The sequence below is a fragment of the Phascolarctos cinereus genome, unplaced genomic scaffold, assembly GCF_003287225.1.
Source record: "Phascolarctos cinereus isolate Bilbo 61053 unplaced genomic scaffold, phaCin_HiC Scaffold_1;HRSCAF=81, whole genome shotgun sequence".
Taxonomy (NCBI): Eukaryota; Metazoa; Chordata; class Mammalia; order Diprotodontia; family Phascolarctidae; genus Phascolarctos; species Phascolarctos cinereus.
Window position 1 is genome coordinate 184,745,441 of NW_027555514.1, and position 24,804 is coordinate 184,770,244.

General features: G+C 36.5%; 1 protein-coding gene across 1 annotated transcript in view; it reads right to left on the reverse strand.

Moving 5' to 3' along the window:
• ANO2 (anoctamin 2) overlaps positions 1 to 24,804 on the reverse strand; it is a 506,846-nt gene that overhangs the window by 128,712 nt on the left and 353,330 nt on the right. Inside the window, exon 15 of the mRNA XM_078149057.1 lies at positions 3,924 to 3,995. Coding sequence (XP_078005183.1) covers positions 3,924 to 3,995 — 72 coding nt within the window. The remainder of the gene's footprint in view (positions 1 to 3,923; positions 3,996 to 24,804) is intronic.

A 24,804-nucleotide genomic window follows, 5' to 3' on the forward strand; every position in this document is an offset into this window, starting at 1 on the left:
ATTATTGAATTTTCAGATGACATTATGGTCTATCTTAAAGAACTATAGAGATAAAACACAAATTAATTGAAACAATTGATAACTTCAGCAAATTATCAGAATATAAAATACACCTACCTAAAGCATCAGCCTTTCTGTACAATTCCAACAAAACCCAGCAAGAAGAAATCGAAAAATAAATTCTATTAAAAATAACCACAAACAAACCTCAATAATTGGAGAGGTATTAATTGCTCATGGTTGGGCCATCCCAAAATTATAAAAATGAAAATACTCTCTAAATTAACTTGCTTATTCAGTGTCATCTCAATCAAATTTCCAAAAGATAACTTTATGGAGCTAGAAATAATAAAATTCATCTGGAGGAACAAAACATCAAGAATCTTAAGGATAATTATAAAAATAGTGGGAAATAAGGGGACCTAACCATACTAGATCTCAAACTACAATACAAAACAGTACTCTTCAAAACTATATAGTGCTGGGGCAGGTAGGTGTTGAAGTGGATAGAGCACCAGCCCTGGAGTCAGGAGGACCTGAGTTCAAATTTGTTCTCAGACCAGACACTTGACACTTACTAGCTGTGTGACCCTGGGTAAGTCACTTAACCCCAATTGCCTTGCTCCCCCAAAATAAACCACAACTATATAGTGCTAATTAAAAATAGAAAAATTGATCAATGTGACATTAATAGGAATGCCCCCGGGGTGTAAAAATTCAGTATTCAACAAAAATGGAAAGTGGTCTGTCAGAACTAGGTTTTGATCAACGTTGTATACCATAACAAGCTCCAAATGAATCCATAATCTAGATATTAAAGCTCACATCATTTGAAGTACAAATATGATGAATAGAAAAGGCTATTTCAATAGTTGAAGAGAGAGGCTATGAGGGGCTAAGCTAGGGTGGTATCTCTGTGAGTGAAAAGGAGAGACAAGAAATAAGAGATGTTGTGAGAAGTGGTATAATAGATTCAGTGTTGGATTTGGAGTCTGGAAGCCCTACATTCATATCAGACACTTACTATCTAGGTGACCCCAGGCAAGTCAATTAACGTGGAAATCTTGCCTTCAGGATCTTGACCTTCTAGTTAACCTCTTCAACTTTACACTGCCCTCAATCTTTAAATCTCTTAATACATTGTTTTTTAGCTCCTCGTTTTGTTCCAAATGCCAAACTCCTGGAGCACACTCAACATCTACTTTCTCTGCTCATGCTTAAATGCTGTTGAATCCCACTGGAGGAAGAAATACAAGTATACTGATTGACTCACTCCCTACAATGGCTTTTTCAGAACTTTTTTTTCTTCCTCCAGCTGCCTATATTATTCTCTCTACCTCTTTCTTAGTAGATAGTATTGCCTCAAATTTCATTGAGGGGGAAAGACCATCCATAATGAGCTCTCTCTCTTCTTAAACTCTATACTTCAAATCACCTTAGCATTATCCTCTATTTCTTAATTTTCATCTCTTGCTGATGATGCCAAAATCTACATATCCAGCTTATATCATTTTCTCACATTGTTATAGTCTTGTATTTCAAGAAACTCAGTTTGGTATTTAAAGTCATTCTCATTATGGCTACATCTTGCCATTCTGTGTTGATTACATGTTATTTCTGTACTCACACTATCCACTTCAGCAAAGCAAGTCTTTCTGTTGCCAATAAATGCCATTCTGTCTCCTCCATGACTTTGTATAAGCTATCCCCATGCCTGTAATACTCTACTTCATCTCTGCCTCCTCTTTGAACTCCTCTAGCATGACTGAGGCTTTGGGTAGGGGAGAAGAGGAATGAGACTTCCAGGGTCTTGTACAGTGGAAAGATTACAGCCACTTGGACAATGTTTATGCCTTGTATTGTGAATTGTGCTCTTTAGTCCTACCTATTGACTCCATTAATAATAAAAACACTACATACAGTACTACCACATTGGTACCTGCTTTTGGGGAAAACCAACTCCATTAAGCCAAGTTTATATGACTAGTGCTCCCTGAAACATAGTATATTCAAAAGGTGAGGGTAACAGCCAATCAGTGGCTGGGATTGAGAGCCCATTTCAATCAGGCAGAGCAACACATATAAACACACCTAGACAACAAGTGATGTCCCATAGAAAGGAGAAATTAAGGAACAGTAATGTGCTGATTCAGGTAATCATTGAAAATTTGGCATTTAATATGCCCAGTGGGGCATGCCCCAGTAGTGAGTATGGGACCATCAGCACCACCTGGTGGTTAAATGAACATTTAGCTGAAGCCTGGACTTTAGTAGGAGAAAAATTGAAAAGAAGAAAACAGAATGTTAGATTCCACACCAGTTGATAGTGAACTTTATCACCTTTTTTCTATATTACCCTCTTGCCCATGATCCCAATCCCAATAATGATTTCAGGAATGGAGTAGCCCTTGACTTCGTGCAACCTGGAACTATTAAGCCTGAAATAGAACCTAGTCACTTAAAGGATACAGAGGGAGATTATAAGTTTCATCTTTCTGAGTATTTTCTTGTATCATTATTATCATCATCTTTTCCTTCAAATTAAAAAAAATTATTTTAGATACTAAGTTTCTTGAAGGATAGTATTATGAATTCTCTTTAAAATATGTAACAGAGTGAACAAATATCAAAAATCTTCCATTCTCCTAATATTCCCATAAGTCTGACCTCCTACAAGGAGATTGCTAGCAAGTGAAATAAAAGAAATCAGTAATCTTAACCAACAGTCTGGCCCATGAAACTTAGTGCCAACTTAATTTAATTTAATGTAGTATTGAGAACCTACATATATGCCTCGTACTGAGCTGGGTGCCATAAAGGTTACAAAAAAAGTATGTGACATTGTTCTCATTCTCAAGTTCCATGACAGGGGAGGTCACATCTTTTATGAACTCTATATCTTGTCTAGCACATAGTATCTATACTACATGCTTAATTAAGTGTTTGCTGGTAAATGGGTGAATGAATAATGACAGTGATGACGATAACGAAAATTCTAGGTCACAGCCAATTATCATTCACAAGTAAGCTAGCAAAATTTTCTTAATGCCAAGATCCATTCTTTGAATGAGAACTCTCCCCTTCTTTTCTCTCTCCACTCCTCCCTGTTATTTAATTTGTAGTCTTACCTAGAAATCTCCTCAGGCTAACTATACTAGCAGTTCCCTAAACAAAGTTGACCATTTCCCATATCTATGCATTTTTCCTAGGTCATTCACCATGCCAAAATGGATTTCCTTATCACATGCCTTGTTAAAATTTTTCTTGATATAATAAAAAGGGCACCTTCCCTAAGAAGATTTTCTTGATTCTACTCGGTGTTTACTCTCTCAAATTTATCTGGCATACTTTGTCTGAATTTTTTTCTTTGTCTGAACCATTCCATGCCTCTGAGAATTACAGAATTTTAGCTTAGAACTTCAGCAATCTGGACACGCATAGGCTCAAAATAGTCTCATGCATTTGGTTAATGTACTTGCAGAACTATGATCCCAAGATGCTTCCTGACATGAAAACACAGTTATTGTTGTTGTTTTAAAATACCAGTTTCTCCTGGTGATGCTATATCATTGCAAGCCATGGAATACCATAATCTCTGAAGAATCAAATCTGTCAGGGGGCAGTCATTCAGCAACAGAGAGTAATAACAGATGTACAGCCTAAGTAATTCAGTATTACCTATGTAACATATTATGGAATTATGGAATTCTAGAGCACTGGCACAGTATGAGAAAAAAATGGACAAGAATGAAGAAGGATGAAAAGGATGGACTATGATAGGTACTAAGAAAATATCTCTAAGTCTCCAGAGTGCATAATATAATGCTTTGCAAATAATAGGCAAATGATAAATACATATTTTAACTGAATTGTATTGAATTAAATTCTAGCTTTTTGAGAATTCAAAGTTTCAAGGACATTACCATGAACAAGATTGAAGCAAAGTTCATCATGTACCCAGGCAAGCGGTCTTTCCAAGTCAACCCGTCATTATCCTACAAGGAAACATAAAAATTAGGATGATCAGCAAACATTTATATACATATATGTCTTGTGTTTCTTGGTAAGTAAGCTCCCAGATATTCACATATTCTATAATTATTTTGAATGGAATTTCTTTTCCTACATCTTTTTTTGTAATATAAAAAGACTAATGATTTTTATGAATTTATCTTTTTTGGTTATCAAGTGTTTTAATTACTTTCAGGAACTTCTAGGGTTCTCTAAGTAAAATATCATTTCAATAGCAATAATTTTGTTTGCTGATTTCTATAATTCTATTTCCTGTCTTATTGCTATAACTAACATTTCTAGAACTGTATAAAATAAAAATGATGACAATGGATATTATTGCTTTATCCCAAATTTTATGGAAAAGTCTCTTGCATTTTTCAGTTACAGATAATGGTGTGCTAGGTCTTGTTTTAAATCATATTACAGAAAGTTCCATTTATCCATAGTCTTTAGAATATATTTTTTAACTATAAGCGGATGTTGTATTTTGTCCAAAATTTCCCCTGATCTATTGATATAAACATGTGATTTATGTTGTTCTCATTATTTATATGAATCATTAGGTTAACAGTTTTCTGAACTAATCTTGAATTATAGATATAAATCCAACCTGGTCATAACATAATAATCTTTTAAAATAAGCCACTGTCTTCTTTGCTAATATTTTATTCAGTGTTTTTACATAAATATTATTAGCTGTTGGCCTATAGTTTTCTTTCTTTGCTTTATCTTACCTTGTTTTGTGTATCAGTAACATATGAGTCTCATAAAAGGAGTTTGGTAGGATGCCATTTCTTCTGTTTTCACAATATTGGAATATTAGAGTTAATTTCTTTTGCATTTTTGATAGAATTCACTTGTAAATTCATCTACCCCTATTTTTAACTTTGTGAGTTTACTCTCAGCTTATTTAATTTTTGTTTCTGTGATTAAATTCTTTAAATGCTCAATTTCTTATTCTGTTAATTTTTAAATTTTATATATTTTGTGCAAATGTTCCTCCATTTCATTTGTCAATTCTATTGACATATAATCAGGCAAAATATTTTCTGATAATTTTCTTTATTTTCTTTTCAACTTTCTTCCAAATTCCCCTTTCTCATTTTTTTTTAATATGGGAATTTGGTTTTTCTCTTTTTTTTCCATCAAATTAGGTAATGGCTGTTTTAATAGTTTTTCTTGCAAAAAAGTGTTACTAATTTTGCAAGTTTATTTTTTGTTTTCAATTTTGTTAATTTCTTGAGTTCCAAGAATTTTATATTGTATTTAATTTAATTAAAATATTTTGGTTTTCTGGGAGGGATTATGTTTTATTTTATTTATATTTGTATTTATTTTATTCTTTCTCTATTTTGTTGATTAAAAGGGTTAGAGATATACACTTTCTCTTAATGGCTGTTTTGGCTCCATACTAAAAGTTTTGGCATGTTGTCAGATTGTTGTTATTTTCTTTAATGAAATTGTATATTGTTTTTATGATTTCTTTCCTTGAGCCACATAGTCTTTAGGATTATATTCTATTTTTTCCATTTAAGTTTGAATACTTTCTTCAAGGAATCTTTTTAAAATTATATTTGTTACTTCATTGTTGTCAGTAAATGATGTATTATATATTTTGTTTTTCTGCATTGGTTTATGAATTTTTGATGCCCAAGCACAAGCTTTATTTTTGTTAAGGCATAATCCAAGTCTGAGATATACACACATTTGATTTTCATTCTGTAATCACTAGAAATCTATCATCTCTAGTTTTTCAAAACTTCTATTCAAGGATTTTAAGTGCTTTTTGTTAGTTTTTATTAAGGTGTGAAATGTGCAGTTCAGGTCTCCAACTACTGTAGTTTTGGTATCTATTTTTCCCTGTAATTCAATTAACTTTTCCTGTAAGTACTTAAATATGATATCATTGGGTCCATATAAGTATTGATGGTATTTCTGTACATAGGGGGCCCTTAAGGATAATGTAGTTTACCTGTTTATTTTTTTAACCATGTTTTTTGGTTTTGCTTTTTTCAGTGAGGCAATTAGGGTTAAGTGACTTGCCCAGAGTCACACAGCTAGGAAGTATTATGTGTCTGAGGCTGGATTTGAATCAGGTCTTCCTGACTCCAGGTGCTGCATCTACTGCTCCACCTAGCTGCCCCCATGTCTTTTTTTTTTTAATGTTGCCTCACATAAAATCAGGATTTTCACCTTTTTAAAAAAATTTGTCTGAGACCTAAAAAATTTAACTTCAACCCCTCATTTTGACTTTCAGTGAATCATTATGTTTTAGATGTGATTCCTTTAAATAACAATATCAATATTGCTAGATTCTTCTTTCTAATCCATTCTGCTACCTTCCTCTATTTTCTAAGTGAGTTTATTTCATTTGCATTAATGGTTGTGATCATTACTTGTGCTTTTTTTTCTTCCATCATATCCTTTTATAATATTTCCTTTCCTCCCTTCCTTTACAAAGAAGAATAAGGTAGGGAAAGAAAAATACTGAAATTGACATTAAGGTGATGTAATTGTACTTCACCACCACATCTCGTTTCACAACATTCACACCTTGATTACTGTTCTTACACTGTCCTTACTATGTGTCAAGCAGTGTGTTAGGCCCTGGGGCTGTAAAGATAAAAATAAAACAATTCCTTGCTCTTAAGGATCTCACATTCTATCAGGGGAAATAACAAGTATACATGTGAATAGAATAAATACAAAATAAATGTAGTGGTAATTTAAAGAGGGAGGGCATTAGCAGTGGGGAGGTGCTAATCTTCAGGTAGAAGATGGCTTTAAAGAGGCGGCTGTAAAAAATAGGGCTATTCCACTGTGCACAATGGAAGGATATAGTTGGACAGGGATGTTGAGGTACAATGCGTCATTGATGGATGTGAGAGAGTAGGGATAGCATATGAAGGGAAGCTTTGGAAGCACATTGTACCTTCCCGGTTTACTGTAGATAACAGAGAGGAGGGAAAGATGTGAATTCTAAGGGGGATTCTTGGAGGAAATTGGATTTGAGAAGGGATAAGTTGGAAAGTATAGTTGAGAAATCAGAAAGAAAAGAAAAAAATCCATTTGAGCTTCCTTTATGTATAGCCAAACTCCAAGACGATGAAAGCCCAAAGACCTATGTGAGTTAGAGGCAGCATGATGTAGTAAAAAAGACAATACATATGGAGTCAGAAGACCAGGCTTGAGATTCAGCTCTGACCTTGAACAATTCACTTAATCTCTATAACCTCTAGTTTCCTTATCTATAAAATGGGGATAATACTACGTGGTGTAGGAGTATTATTTCCCAGCATACTTGAATGGCTCAAAAGAGATAATGAATTTAAAGGGCTCTTATAAAACTTAATGCATTGTATAAATTTCAATTGTTATTAGGGCAGACCCTTGTGACAAAGCCTTCCAGAAATCAGCACCAGCAGTAATGAACATAATGCATTTTTGAGCCCAGATGCAGCTATTGTGTGCATAAATTACTCTGGGTGTGGGAACTGTAATTTAAGGTGCAGATTAATAATTCAGGTTGTCAGCACTGTAAATTACACACCTGCTGGGATGGGATGGGATGGGGAGGAGAGGGGTGGAGGCATGAGGAGAAGGTCCTGGAGTTTTTAATGCATTTCTGAAAGAGAGCTGATGCTTCCAAAACAAAGTCTGTTATGAGAACTTAGCCTTTGACTCCACAGAATCAGAGTATCCCAAAAATCCAAAGGCTGGAAAAGAACTCAAAAGCATCTGAATAAAAATTCTCTCTGCAATATACCCCACACAAGTATCCTTCTGGGTTTGTGCTGATTAAGACCTCCAATAGGAGAATCCACTATCTCTCAGAGTCTAGTCCACTTTTGGCTAGCTTTAATTATTAGGAGATTTTAGAAGTTTGACTCCCTCCAACTTCTATCTACTGTTCCTAGGTCTTAGAGCCAAGTTTATTTCCTCTTCTAAATAAGGACACAGAGTCTCAGAATTTAAGAATCAGGTGAGAATTCAGTGGCTCTCTGGCCCAACTCACACCTAAAAGAAATCTTCACTATGACCTGAATAAGTGGTCATCCAGTTTCTGCCTGACCCCAAGGACAGGAAAATCATTACTCTCTAAAATAGCCCATTCCACTGTTGGGCAGCATGCACTTTTAGAAAGTTTTTCTCACACATCAAACCTAAATTTGCTCCTTTTTTGCCATTAGCAACTTGTTCCTGGTTCAAATCTAATCCCTTTTCCCCATGATAGCTGTTCAATGGCTCAAAGACAGCTATCATGTATCATGTTACTTTTTCTTCTCTTTTCTAGACTAAATATCACCATTTCCTTCAGCTTATCCTCCTATAACATGATTTAGAGGTCTTTTACCATCCTGAATGCCCACCTATGAATACTCTCCAGCTATCAACATCCTACTAAAATTGTGGTACAAACAAATGAACACAAACACTCCAAATTTGATCTGATGATGGCTAAATACAGGAGACTCTTCCCTCCATATACCTTAAATCTATGTCCCTTTGAATACAGGTGATACATTAGCTTTGGGGGGCTTTGAACTCACACTTCTGAGTTGTGTTGAGCTTGCAGTCTATGAGAAAATCCTGAAGTCATTTTAAGATAACTTGCCATTAACTTTGCCTCCCTTAACTTATATTTGGGAAGTTTATTTTTTGGACCTGAATGTAAGACTTTACTTTTACCTTTAATACATTTCATCTTATTAGGGTCAGGTAGCCTGTCAAGATTTTTTTGACTGACTCTGGCATCTGGTATATTAATGATCCCTCTGAGTTTTATATCATCTACAAATATTTATCATCACTAGCAAGCTATCTATACCTTTATCCAAATCATTGAAAAAATATTAAACAGAACATGGTTAAGCACAGACTTCTGGGGTACTCTATTGGATACCTCCTCCCACACCCATTGCATTGCTACTTTTTGCATTGCAGTAGAGCAAGCATTCGCTCTGAAGTCAAAGAACCAGGTTTCAAATCCAGCTTCTTACTCTTACTAACCATATGGCTTTCGACAAGTCATTTGACCCAAGTTTCAGTTTTGTCATCTGTAAAATGAATGGGTTGAACCAGATGGCCTCTAAAGTCCCTTCAACCCTAGATCCATTGTCATATATATTTGAAGAAATTTATCACATACCTTCTAAGTCTTTTCTTCTTTTCATCCCAATCCTATGCTACCAGTCTTCCAGTCCTCTCATCCTTTCACTATCTCAATTATTCTCTCACAGAAAGATTTTAGCCTGGGCTGTGCCTTTGTTAAAGTGTGCTTAGAACTTCGAAAATAGGGTAGAGCACAGGAGAACTATTATCTCTCTTACTATGGCTACTACAACCATCTTAGAGCAGATCAGGATCACATTAGCTTTTATTGGCAGTCATGTCACACTATCTACTCACAAAATCCTTTCAGTCCACTAGGCAAAGTATAATTCTTCTTCCTGAAGGGTCTTTCGTTTTCATAAGAACTGTCGTCTATCTATACCTCCATGATTCTGTATTTATGAAGTTGACTTTTCAAATCCAAGTGTTAAAATTTAAATTCAATTTCAACTGACTGTTCAATTTCATCTTATCTGAGCCAGCCCATAGTCCAAACTGTCAAAATCAGTTTAACTGTCAACTGTCACCCAACATGGTAGCTTTCTTTTTATCTTTATGCTGTCTGCAAACATGAGAAGCACATCATCTATGTCATCATCTAAGGCAGTAATAAAAATGTTAGCTTGCACAGAGTTAAAGGCAGCACCATGAGAACACCAAGCAAGTTTCTCCTCCAAGTTGGCATTGGGTCATTGTGACTCTCCTGTCATACAACTAGTTACAACCCTGGCTAACTATATCAACACATAGCCCATATCTCTTCATATTATACACAAACATAATAAGAGATGCTGGCAAATTCTTTGCTAAAATATAGGAATGCTATGTTTAGATGACTCCTCAGATCTAACAATTATTTACCCTGTCAAAAAAAAAAGGAAATGAAGGTAGTCTGGAATTATCTATTTTTGATGAAGCCAGTAATTTTCATCAGGGCTGGATTGTGCTAGGTGATATAACTGCAGATGCCTAGTGCTAATTTCATTTTTACATTTATTTTTCCTCATTTAAGAACCAGGATATGAAGGGTCTTAAATCTATTAGAGTATCAAGCAAAGGAGATGAAATTGTTTAGCTGAAAAGAAAACTCATAATGAGTACGATAGCTATTCTAAAGTAGGAAGGGCTATTATATTATGTACTTCCTAAGAAGATACATGATATCTGGGAAGGAATTAGACCTATGTTGTTTTGCCCCCACAGGACAAAAATAAACACAATGGATAGAAATTGTAGAAAGTTAATTTTTTAGACTTTATGTCAAGAAAAAACTCCTTAACATTTAGAACTATGCCAAAGCAAAGCGTGCTGCTTTGGGAAGCAATGAATTCTCCCTTACTAGAGATCTCAAGCAAAATCTAGATGACTACTGGTCAAGTATGCAATGGTAGAGATTTCTTCTGGTGTGAGCTGGACTAGAAGTATGCTGAGATCCCTTCCAAATCTCAGATCCTTTGATTCTGACTAAGCTTACTCAATATGTTTCACTTAAGATGGGAGAACTGATTAGTCACATATTCAAATGAATGTCATTGATGGAGTGTCTTTAACATGCTTTCTGAATGTCATTTTAATATGTGTTGTTGTAAATCACAAATTCTGATATATCATGTTTCATTGATATGGATGTAGTATTGATATGCACATGCTAGCGTTTTGCATTTATCACTGATACTCACTTTTATGGCATGTATTCTAGTATTTCATCTTATGTATGCACTGTTGCTATATGTTTATGATATCTTTTTTTTATGAACTATATATACGTATATGCCATATGCCATTTTATATGTCATCGTTACATATATTAGATTTCATCTAATTCATAAGACATATTTTGATATACAAAGTTGTCTTGTATGTTGTGATTATATGCCCTGATGCATTGCATGTCTTAAGTTAAAAGCTAGTGTCATGCAATACCACTGTGAATGTCATGTGGCAAGCACATGAGAGTTTGTACCAAACCTAACTGTGTTAACTGTGCTAGCTGCATTAACTATGTGATTTGTACATTTTTGTATGCTCCTGTGTATACTGACTGACATTCTGATGTATTCCATGTGATCTATGGAGATTGGAAATTTTTCACCTGTGGGAAGACATGCTAATGAACTCAAAGTTCCTTTAGTCTTAGCCGACCATTTCTTCATATGAAAACATAAGCTAAGCAGGTAGGAGAGATCTACTCCCTTGCAGCACCTGAATCATGAAGTGTCTCTCTATATTTATGCTCTGCTACATGCATTTACCCCATTATGATGTGCCACGGTCACTCCTACTGCCTACATGAGGACCACTTCAGGACATACTTTACCTATATATTTTCTCTTTCAAACATCTGCCTTAGATACATGTGTTCCCAACATGTATGCCTTTCTGTGCATCTGTCCTGGCTATATGTGTTCCCTATGTGTTTGACTCTTTGTGCATTTGCCTTGGCCATATGAGTTCCCAATGTGTGTGGTTCTCCACATGTTCCCCATGTATGATTACATTTCAGACTGATGTGTGCCTGTGTGCATGTGTGTATATGTATGTATTTATGAGAGACTGTGTCTTGGGTTTGTGGAACAAACCTTTTACTGATACTTTTCTTACTAGGCCATTTCATTAATTTTCTTTGCTTTGAATGACACTGGTGAGGGCTCATGAGCTATGATTTTTGTAGTGGCAGACCCACAGAGTACCTTGAAGCTGGCATAGACTTCTCTCGGGGACTTGCTCAATGATTTGGGGGGCTGACTCCAGATACTATAAGTGTACACTATTGTTATTATTTTTACACCATGATATTGTGTGGTTTCTCTTCTGCATTAGTCCATAAGATATAGCATAAGATTTTGTATTGACTATAAAACTTAACTGACAGTCTCCTTGGATAGGAAATATGCAGTAAAGTTATTCAGATCAATAGCAATTGCTGAAGATAACCCAGAATTGTGTGCATGAAGGAAGGTAGGCTTTGGTACCAAATCTTAGACATCCAGACTCCTCAAAGGCACTGGCCAAAGCATGTGTGTATGTGCATTTGACCTGGTAGAGTAAATACTTTTTTAAAGGTTCTCCTCCAACAAGGTGTCTTTAAGACATATGTTAAAACCATAGAAGATTCTTTGAAAGATGTAATAAGGGAGATGACTTTTTTTTGACAACTTTCTGATTATTACTATCAAAGGGGCATAACGCAGACAGATTTGGGATAATCAAGACATTTGCCACTATTATGGCAAAGATACTATACAGAGTCAAAATGGAAGATGCATTTCTTGTAGATAGTGAGGTCCTCCAGATACTGCTGTTTGTAGATGACCTCAAATATATGAAGAAAGCCTATTGCATAGACTGTGCTACACAGTTGCACAGAAAACCCAAAGAGTTGGTAGATCAGTACATAAATCTTAGACAATCCCTGATTGAACAAGAGGAAGAGAAAGGGTAGGATTGCCTATGAGAAACTAACACTTTAATGACTCCAAGCTTCTTCCTGAAACAAAGGTTCTCCTTTCTAACAACAATATCTTTCCAGTGATGTTTATAGCTGCTAATCATGGGTTATCACCATCTCAAAGAATTAAAATCCAAGGTCACCCAAAGGACCATGGGAAATTATATAGTGGATATAAGGATACTATAACATGTTAGGAAAGACTTGTACAGGAAAAGTGGAATAAATGTCATCAGAGGTATATGAACAGAAAAGAAGTTGGCCTAATAATGGATAGAGAGTATGGGATAGCTGGGATAGCAAGAGATCTAAAGGAAAGTCCCTACAATCCTATATGAAGGACTCCCAGAAGGACCTGGATAAAAGTCTCACAGGATAAAGAAGGTATACATAGGTTGCAATGTGTACCAGTGGAAAGAGTGCATACAAGTATGAGATCACAGATTCATCCAAGCATAGAAACATAGATGATGTTGTGATTATTATTACAAATAGGGATAAGGATCAGAACTGTGCACTGGCATGGGGAACTCCCAGGTGAGGAAAATTCCTCTATCAATGCAGGTCAGCATCTTCTCTGCAACTTATAGTCACAGACTTGGCTAGAATGCTGAGAGGTCACTTGCTCAGGGTGACAGCTGGTAGAGGCATGATTGAATCCAATTTTTCCTGGTTTTGAGCTTGGCTCTCTCTATGAGGCTATGCCGCTTCTTATTATTAATAATTATCATAACACATTAAGATGTAGTGCTTCATGCCTTACAAAATGCTTTCCTCACAACAGCACTGTAAGACAGATAGGACATATATATGCATGTGTGTGTGTGTGATTATTTTCATTTTACAAATAGTAAAACTGAGAATCAGTGATGTGAAGTCATTTAAAACTAGGAAGGATCAGAGCCAGGACTCAAACTGGTGCTCTCTCAAATGAACCCAATAGAACTCACTGTCTTTACAGAATCACTATGATCCTACTGAGAAATGGAGATCTCTTCAGAAAACAAGAATCTGTTTTTCTACAAGATAGACTACTCTTTTAAATAATCAGATTACTTTATACCAAAACCCTGTCACTACATCAGACATGTGAAAGAAGATGCTATCTCATCCATAGAAAGAATTGATGAATAGATGTATGAAATGGTTTTATATATATATATATGGATATGTGTGTGTGTGTGTATATATATATATATGTATATATATATACATATATGTATATATGTAAATATATGTATATATACATTTTAGTATGTCTAATGGTAGCCATCTCTAGGGCAGGAGATAGGGAAGAAAAAAAGGAAAAAAGAAAGCTAAATGATAACTTTATCATATATTTAAAAGGAATAGCAAGTTATACATAACATTTGTAGTTTCACATACAATCATCTTTTTTTCTATTCTACTATGTTATAGAAATGCTTGTTTTATTTCTTAAGTTCAGAATAAAATAAATACATTTTTAAAAACTCCTGTAACTAATAAATATTAAACTTTATGTCTAACTTTAACTAACTTTTCTTTTTTTCTTTTTGGTGAGGTAATGGGAGCTAATTGACTTTCCCAGGTCACACAGTTAGTAATGTCAAGTGTCTGAGGCTGGATTTGAACTCCAGTCCTCCTAACTCCAAGGCCAGAGCTCTATCCACTGCACCACCTAGCTGCTTTATCTAGCTGCTCCATCTTGTTTACTTTCTAATTGAGAGACTCAGGTAATAATAAATAAGTAATCCAAAAAAAAATTAAAACCTCAAACTCATCTTCATGCATCTTTGGACTGCATTTAGACATAAATGATGAGAGGCACACACAGATATGAGGGTAGTTGTGGGTATTGGAAAGAGTGTTAGAATTAAAACCCAATACTTAAACTTGGGAGCTATAAGAACACTTACACTTTCTAGTCTTCAGTTTCCTCACATGTAAAATGATGATGACAATATTTTACCTCCCTGGGTTGTTAGAAGGAAAATACTTTTAAGAGTATAAAGCAGTACATAAATAATGCAATTCAACATACTCATTTTACAGATAAGACAACTGAGGTCTAGGTAAGTGATTTGTCCAAGTCCACATAGAAAGCAAAAGAGTCAGAACCATAACACAGGTGTCCAGACCACCACACCACTGTGTCTCTTGTTTTGTGTTGCTTTTGGGGATAGAACAAGAATTAATAAGAAAATGTTACAGAGAAGTAGATGTTGGTTTAACAGAAGAAAAAAAAAACTTTTTAATAGTTGGCATGAACTGCTTTTAAGCTCCCCATTTCTGAAAGTGTTCAAGCAGTGCCTGTGTGACCAAATATCAATGATGCTCTAGAAGAGATTCTTACACTGTGAAGGAATTGGAACTAGCTGACCTCCACAATCTCTTCCAAGCCTTAGATTGTTATTCAAAACCCTGCCCTTCTACCTCCTTAATTCTGCATTTTGTCAATTCCACTCTTCCCTCTGTTCCTGCCTCTCTATTCCTATTTTCCAATGCCCTCTTTGCATTAGACACAATTTCAGAAACCTTTCCAATGCTCTCCTTCACTTTGCTTCCCTCTCACTCCACTTCATTGCATAACACAGTTTTATACTCTCACGATGCCCTTCAGGTTGCCCAAAGACCCATGATTCTCCAGGTCTTCCTTCTCCTTTATTGCCATATCAGATTAGTCACAAGTTCAATCATAACATCACCCTCATTAGTCCCTTTTCTTCTTTTCAATTCTCACTAACCACCACCCTAGTCCCCTCGCTGAACATGTAGTGTAATGGATAAAGTTCTGGGATTCTAGGCAGAAATTCTAGTTGGAATCCTATCTGGAATTAGGGTTAGTTAGGGAGGGAGAATACTGAAGCTGGGAGCAATAGGAAAGGCTTTGTGTAGGTTTCAGTTAAGCTGTCATCTTGAAGGAGGAGAGGGATTCTCCAAGACAGAGGTGAGAAGGGAGTAATTCCAGGTGCAGCAGACAGCCAGTGTGCAGAAGCTCTAAGAGTCAGGGTGCCATGTATGTGGAAGGACAAGTGAGAAGCCTCCACACTAATCATGTGTCCCAGACAAACTAGAGCCAAATTAGAGCCACACATTGCTTCAAGGCCACAAGTTCCCCACCCCTGAACTAATCACCATTTTCAAAAAATGTCCAACACTCTTGTATTTCTCTATATGATATTACCTTGGCCCAAAATGTCCCCCTCTCCTAAAATTTTACCTTTCTAAACTCTATCCACTGTTTGAAGTCAGTTCAAATGCCATCTACTCCATGCAGCCTTCTCTAATCCCTCTAGTTTGTAGTGATCTTATACTTCCCTGAAACCTAACACTTCATTTATATGTCTCTTAGTTCATTCTGTCCTACATGTTATTTCAGTACCTGTCTTATATTTACCCCAGACTGTAAGCTGCTTCAGGTCAAGTAGTATATCTTAATTATCTTTTTATCATCTTCCAGCAAGCTAGAACAGTAGGATGTACTAAGAGTGGAGCAGCATATACAAAGTGATAGACTTTTATTTAATACATACATACATACCTGTTGAACAAGTGAGACAATAAATGAATGGCAAAACTCATGAACCAAACTGTAAAGTTTGTGCATAGGGCATGCATCTTTTGCAGGCCCCAAGAGAATTCCAGTTCAAATCCCAGAACAGTGAACCAGGCTCTCATCCCATATCCTTCCCTAAGGGGCCGACACAATTACAACTACCACGTAAACACATCAACCCTCTCCTCATATATCCCTGGGAAATCTCACTCAGTCAGTCAGAGTTGACAGAACTTAATAGCTCCTGGCAAAGAGCACTGTCTCAAATGTAGCAAATGGCTGGCACATGGCCCCCATAGATGGAGACATATGTTGGCTGTGTTGGCTGCCTCTCCTTAAAATAGAGCCCCCTAGGAAGAAAGGAGAGCCCTGATGGGCCAATATGCCTGCCTACATATTAGCTGTCTCCAAGTGGAAGTGGAAAGTGGAAAACACCCCAGGACCTGAGACAAGGTCAGTGTGGGAGCAGAAGAAAGAAACATGTAGTTGATGGTTAAAAATCTCTGACAGTTTCCTATTCCATGATGGATCAGGTATAGACAACTCTGTTAAGCTTTCACAGTTTGTGATGATCTCACTTCTACCTTTTGTCTTTCTTTGTTTTGGCCCTTGATTTGTGATTTTATCTGCTGATGTAGTTGTGTTACACCACTGTAACTTACATTAACAACACAGAAATAACATATTTGATCCAAGGGCTCTTAAATATATGTATGAACTGATCTAGCACCCCAGATTTCCCAAATGGTAGGAAAGAGAAAAACAAAGCCTTTGGAAGGAGGAAAGAAGAACATGAATATCCCTAATGTATACCCCTGGCATATCAACATTGATGCAAGGTGGTTTTGCAGGGATTCTTTGTTGAAACACAAAGGGGGCCTTTGCATTTCTAGGAAGTCATCATATTTTGTCTTCAAGAAATGGAAATGATTTTCTCAGGTGTATGTATCAGAAGCAATATTAAAACCCAGGCTCTTCTGACTCCAAAGCCAGCTTTCTATCCACACATTCATTCTCTCTCTATCTCTCTGTCTCTGTCTCTCTCTCTCCTTTGAAATATAAATTCTCAGCCCAATCCATTTAGTCCAAACCCTGCATTTTATAAATGAGAAAACTGAGGCTCCAAAGAGGTTAAATTATTTTGCCTAATGTCATACCAGCAGTAAGTTGGTAGAGCCAGGATTCAAACCCAGGTCCTCTGACTCCAAATCCGGTACTCTAACCATGGCACCATACTGCTTAGATTAGTCCAATCCCATCATTCTAGAGATAGGAAACTGAGGTCTGAAAAAGGTAAGTGATTTACTTCACCAAAGCCTCACAGTTAGAAAACCATACAGTAATGTGCCTTACACTTTCCAGAAACAGATTTTCGCAGGTGTGAGGATCTGACAAAAATAGTTATTTGCATTTGGAGAATATTATAATAATGAATAACTAGGGGTAAAGACTGTACTAATAAAAAAGAATATGAATGCTTTCAAATGTACTTGTGGGTATTCCTTCCAATGATGCTCCAATGAAAACCTGGTCATGTCTTTATCCTGTGAATTCGTCTTTATGGATTCCTATGAAGTTACTACCAGCTTGCCACAGGGACTCAAGCAACATTCTGGTAGACTTCTTGTTGGTGTTTTGTGTTGTTTTTTGTTTTGCTAATATCACAAGGAGAATAGTACCTGGCTGTATACTGGATATCTCTCACTTTTACCCATGGCCAATCCATTTTTTTTTAAATCATACTTTTCATTGATATTCTTTATTCCAGTTCATCATAGTTCCTTATTTATTATGTTCTGTAGCCTACTCAAACTCACCAGACACCTTTCTGTTGCCCTCTGAGTGATCGTTATTTTAATTCTTTGGAGACTGTAATATTCTATGACTCACAGTCAAGCAGCAATACCAGCAGAATATTAGTATTAGAAAGATGTGATTTTATCTCTGAAAGTTTGGGGTCATTAAAAGAGGTTTGCAATTTCCCAAATTCAATTTAGCCCATTGTCCTCCCATTTAGTTCTGAGCCCAACTCCTTATCCATTTCTACTACTTGTGCAAGTTATATACAATTTCAATACGTTGTTGATTTAACTGTATTTAATAAAGTGAACAACAGGTATTTCTCATGCACTTGATTTTCCATTGTTCCCTCCACATATCATGCTCATTTCTTCCTTGTTCATTATCTTACTTCTAGGATTCATTCGTGATTCTCCTCCAGCCTTTCCAGATTCTTCCAATTTCAAGTGCTAGCTCTTCTCAAAGCCTTAAAAGCCCAACTACTCTTCCACAACAATATCTTCCTTCACTGACCTCTCTTATCAGTGAGAGTATAAACCATGGAAAGTATGACAAACTGGGAAGAGTACTGGGAGATCAAGGGGAGGGGCTAAGATGATGGAATGAAGCTGGAGATTTTGCTGACCTCTTTCAACACACCCATGCTACAGAAACTTAAAAAACAAAGTACAAATTAAATTCTGGGAAGGAAAACCAACAAAAAGTCCTGGGGAGTAATTTTTCTAGTCCATGGCAGCTTAGGAAGAAAGAAAAAGAGGTACAGACACTGGGGTAGGGGCTGGCCAGGTGTGCAGTACAGCAAAGCAGGCACTTGCTGTGGCCTGTGGAGCTGGGAACTGAACACCTGGTCAGAAGGAGATTATATGGAACCCTTGTATCAGAACTGAGAGCAGAAATTGGTGCCATTTTTCAGTTCTGTCACCCATTATCCAATTCTGAGTTGCAGCTTCAGTGTAGAGAGGAACATTGAAGTCATGAGAAAGCAGGGGATCTACCTGTGTAAGAACTAGAACACAGACTTCTTCCTGGATCACATCACTTTGAAGTCACTGAAAACTTATAAGCCTACATATTGAGCTGTGAAGAGAAGATGAACATAAAAGAACAAAGCTTAGGGCAGACATCCCTCCTACTCCCAGAAGTGAGTAGAGGCCAATTCTAACATAAGTTACAAAATCAAGAAATACGCAGGAAAAATGAGCAAAAACCAAAAAGAACTGGACCATTAAAAAAAAAACTACCACAGTGACAGGGAAGCTCAAGATATAAACTCAGAAGAAGACAATGAATTGAAAATATCTATGACAAAGCCTCAAAGCAGAAATGCATACTAGACACAAGGCCAACAAGAATTTTTTTTTAAAAAGAACAATAAAAGGGTTTTAAACACCAAGCAAAAGGGGTGGAGGAAAAACTGGGAAAAGAAATTAAAGCAACGTAAGACAATTATGAGAAGAGAATTAATAGACCGGCAAAAGAGACACAAAAAATACTGAAGAAAATAACTCCTTAAAAAGTAGAATTGTTCAAGTGGGAGCTAATAACTTCATGAGACATCAAAAAATAATAAAGAAAAGTGAAACAGTCAAAAGAAAGGAAAAATAGAAAAAATGTGAAATATCTAATAGGAAAAACAATTGACCTGGAAAATAGACCGATGAGAGATAATACAAGAATTATTGGAATACCTAACTGCCATGATCAAAAAAAGAGCTTAGATATCATATTTCAAGAAATTATCAAGGAAAACTGCCCAGACAGATTAGAATCAGAGGGCAAAGTACAAGAAATTGAAAGAATCGCATCCCCTGGAATTCCAAAATGAAAATTTCCAGGAATATTGTAACCAAAATCCAGAGCTTTCAGGTCATGAAGAAAATACTGTAAGCAGCCAGAAAGAAATAATCCAAGTACCACAGAGTCACAATAGAGGATCACATAAGATTTAACAGCTACCACTAAAAAGTAATAGAGGATTTAGAATATGATATTCTGTAAAGCAAAGGAACAGGGGATTACAATGAAGAATAACATACCCAGAAAACATGAGTATAGTCATACAATGGAAACATGGATATTTAATAAAATATAGGACTTTCAAGCATTCCTGAGGAAAAGACCAGAGCTGAACAGAAAATTTGACATTCAAACACAAAACTCAAGAGAAACTTTCATAGAAAGGAAACATGAGTAAGAAACCATAAGAGATTTAATAAGTTAATTTTTTTACCTTCCTACATGAGAAGATGATATATGTAACTTTCACGAGTTTTATCATTGCTGGGGCAATTAGAAAGGCTTTAGGGGGCATGTATATGAGTCTATTATGTTGGGATGATCACAAAGTAAGAATGGAAGGCTAAGAAAGATGGATGCATGGGGAAGGGGGAAGGGCAAGGAAGAATGGGGGAAATTACATTATATAAAAATTATGATATATTAAAAAGGCATATAAAGAAGTGTTTTTACAATGGAAGAGAAAACAGAGGTGAGAAAGTGGGCCAATACTTGAACCTTATTCTCCATTGAACTGGTTTAAGGATAGAAGAATATATATATACACACACACTTGGGTATAGAAATTACATCTTACCCAATAGGGAAGGAAGAGGAGGAGGAGCTAAGAGAAAGGGGGCATTGTAAGAGGAAAAGTAGATTAGAGGAGGCAATGGTCAGAAGCAAAACAGACTTTTGTGGAGAGGACATGGTAAAAAAGAAGAGAAGAATAAATAGAAGAAAATAGAATGGAGGGAAATACACAATTAGCAATCATTATTGTGAATGTGAATGGAGTGAACTCATCTATCATACATATAATTTTTTCCCTCCAACTACTCTAATACTGACAAAGGTCTCATGAGTTATAAATATCATCTTACCATGCAGGAATGTAAACAGTTCAACCTTAATAAGTGTCTTATGATTTCTCTTTCCTGTTTACCTCTTCATATTCCACTTGACTCTTGTATTTGAAAGTCAAATTTTCTATTCAGCTCTGTTCTTTTCATCAAGAATGCTTGAAAGTCCTCTATTTCACTGAATGATCATTTTTTCCCCTGAAGGATTATACTCGGTTTTGCTGGGTAAGTGATTCTTGGTTGTAATCCTATCTCCTTTGCTGTCTGGAATATTATATTTCATGCCCTTTAATGCAGAGGCTGCTAAATCTTGTGTTTTCCTGATTGCGTTTCCACAATATTTGAATTGTTTCTTTCTGGCAGCTTGTAATATTTTCTCCTTGAGCTGGGAACTCTGGCTACAATATTCCTAGGAATTTTCCTTTGGGGATCTCTTTCAGAGGGAGATCAGTGGATTCTTTCAATTTCTATTTTGCCCTCTGGCTCTAAAATATCAGGGCAGCTTTCCTTGATAATTTCTTGAAAGATGACATCTAGGCTCTTTTTTGATCATGGCTTTCAGATACTCGAATAATTTTTAAATTCTCTCTCCTGGATCTATTTTTCAGGTCAGTTGTTTTTCCAATGAGATATTTCACATTGTCTTCTATTTTTTCATTCTTTTGAATTTGTTTTACAGTGTTTTGATTTCTCATAAAGTCATTAGCTTCCAATTGCTCTATTCTAATTTTTAAGGAAGTATTTTCTTCAGTAAGCTTTTGGACTTCCTTTTCCATTTGGCCAATTTTTCTTTTTAGGGCATTCTTCTCCTTATTGGCTTTTTGGACCTCTTTTGCCATTTGGGTTAGGCTGTTTTTTAAGGTGTTATTTTCTTCAGTATTTTTTTGGGTCTCCTTTAGCAAGCTGTTGACTTGTTTTTCATGATTTTCTTGCATCACTCTCATTTCTCTTCCCAGTTTTTCCTCTACTTCTTACTTGTTGTTTCTCAAATCCCTTTTGAGCTCTTCCAAGGCCTGATTCATATTTTTCTTGGAGGCTTTGGATGTAGGAGCTTTGACTTTGTTGTCTTCTTCTGATTGTATGTTTTGAACTTCTTTGTTACCAAAAAAAGATTCTATGGACTGATTCTTTTTGCACTGCTTGCTCATGATCCCAGCCAATTACTTGAGCTATAAACTCTTTGTTAAGGTAGGAGTCTGCTTCCAGTGTGAAGTATGTATTGTCCCAAGCTTCAGGAATTTTGTGCAGCTATTTTCAGCGATACTTCTAGGGACCTGTAAATTTTCAGTTCTGCCAAGATATGATCAAAGTCAAGGTGTTTGTTCCTTTCCTGGCCTGTGCTTCAGTCTATAAGTGACCACAAGCACTCCTTTCTGTCCTGGAACTGTGAGGAGGGTTTCCTCCTCACTGCCACTACAAGCTCCACCACACCAACACTCCTCCTCACCCCAGGACCGCTGTCCAGAACTGTAACTCAGATCCAAGCATGGGCAAAGCAAGAGATTCCTGCCTCAGAACTGGCAAAGAGATCGCTGCAATCCCTCTCTGATCAGCCACTGGATTCCCTCTCAGTTTGGGGGCTGGAAGCTCAGGAGGCAGCCCCCACCCTGGGCCGTGCTTGGGTAATGAAGCTGAGAACCTGTGCTTCTCTCTCAGCACCACAGAAACAGACTTTTCCCACAGTCCTTCTAAGTTGTCTTTGGCATTCGTGGGTTAAGAAGTCCAGAATCTGCCACCACTACCCATGATTCAGTCCTCTGAGGCCTGCTCCAGGTTCACTGCAGCCTGCATGCCCACACCAAACTACGCTTCTCTACCAGCCTGGCATGACATACCTTTGTGATCAATCATCCAGGTTCTCTTGAACTGGAAATTTGCTTCACTCTTCTCTTTTTGTGTGTTCTGCTGCTTAGAATTTGTTTAGAGCCATTTTTTATAGGTATTTGGAGGGATGTGGGGGAGAGCTCAAGCAAGTCACTGCTTTCACTCTGCCATCTTGATTCCACCCCTCTAGCATTCACCCAATATGTTATTTGTAAGAAACACTCTTGAAATAGAAAGATGCACACAGAGTTAAAATAAGGTGCTGGAGCAAAATCTATTATACTTCAGCTGAAGTTAAAAAAAAAAGTCAGGAGTAGCAGTCATGATCTCAGATAAAACAAAAACAAAATTAGACCTGATTATAATAGAAAACATTATAAGAGAAATTATCAGGGAAATTACATTTTGCTAAGAGGTACCATAGACAATGAATTTGTATCAATACTGAACATATATTCATGAAATGGCATAGCATCAACATGCTTGAAGGAAAAGTTAAATGAGTTAGAGGAGGAAATAAATAATAAAACTATACTATTAGGGGACCTCAATTTACCCCCCTCTCAGACCTAGATAAATCTAACCATAAAATAAACAAGAAATAAGATAAGGTGATGAATAAAATTTTATAAAAGTTAGATATTATAGATCTCTGGGGAATATCAAGGGAATAGAAAGGAGTATACTTGTTGCTAAACTGTGCATGACACCTTCAATCCAGTGCAATAAACATTTATTAGGTACCTACTATGTGCCAGGAACTTTGCTAAGTGCACAGACCATGTATTAGGGCATAAAAACCTCACAGACAAACGGGTGGCCCTGTTGTTCAAATGCCAAATGTACAGTGCCTAAAAGACTATTTTATGGAGAACTCATACAAGGCAAGTGCTCACGTGGTACTCAGCAGAAGCAATACAAGGACACTTTTAAGGTCTCTATGAAGAACTTTGGAATTGATTTAGTGACATGGGAGACACTGGCACAGGACTGTCCAGCATGACGTGCCCTCATCAAAAAAGGTGCTGTGCTCCATGAGCACAGAAATGAAGTAGCTCAAAAGAAACATGAGGTGCACAAATTTACAGAATCCACCCCAAATGTTCACATCTGGAATATTTGTGTCCAACCTGTGGTAGAGTGTTCCAAGTTCACATTGGTCTGATCAGCCACAGTCAGATACGCTATAACTTGACTCCAACATAGTGATGCCATTTTGGTCCTCTTCAAGAACAAAGGACAACAACCACCAACCATAATAATGGTGTCCATGAACATTTCCTCCTCTCCTGAATGCTCAGCTTCCTTTAAAGTTAAACTTGGGCATCACCTTTTATATATTAAAGCTTTTCCTGAACCTTTAAACTCAGCTTTGGATCCTCAAACACCTTGCCATCTCCCCCAGCTTCCTATGCCCCTCTGATTGCAGCACTGGAGAGTAGAGTATTAAACCCCTCCCAAAGCATCCCTTTATGGAAAGCTGGCCCTGGACTCTCTGGCAAATCCTCTACTTTCCATCTACATTTCTGCTTGGCTTGACCACTGATGAACATGATGCCCCCAGGCTGGGTCTCTCCAGATACATCTCATTTCTTATTTCCTTTTGTATGTAGATTTCCTTCATTAGATTGTAAGCCTTGTGGGCGCAGTCTTTCCTTTTCTTATTTGTATCACTTGATCTTAACAGAGTGTCTGTCACATAAGAGGCACTTACTAAATGTGTACTGAATTAAATTAAACCCTGCCCTCTCTCTCTCCCCACTACATGTTAATGTTAACTCCAAGATCAAATTACCTTGCATTTACTTCTATGTATTATATTCTCGCTCCCCTCCCCCATTGCATCCAGAGAAAGAATTGATAAATAGAAGCATGTATAGATTGATTTTACATATTTCTGTCTAATGGTAACCATCTGGAGGGAGAGAGAAAAGGAGCAAAAAGAAATTTTATAATAACTTTATTATATATTTAAAAGGAACAGAAAGTTGTACATAATAGATTTGCAATCTCATGTGCAATTATTTTTTTTTATTATACTATGCTATGGAAATGCTTGTTTTATTCAATAAGTTAAAAATAAAGAAATATTAAAGGGAAAAAAGAGCGTAACTTCCTTGAAAGCAAGGTCTACTTCATTTTTCAACTTTGTACCTCTAGTGCCTAGCACTTAATAAATGTTTGTCAATTTGAGTTGAGCTAAAGTCTTG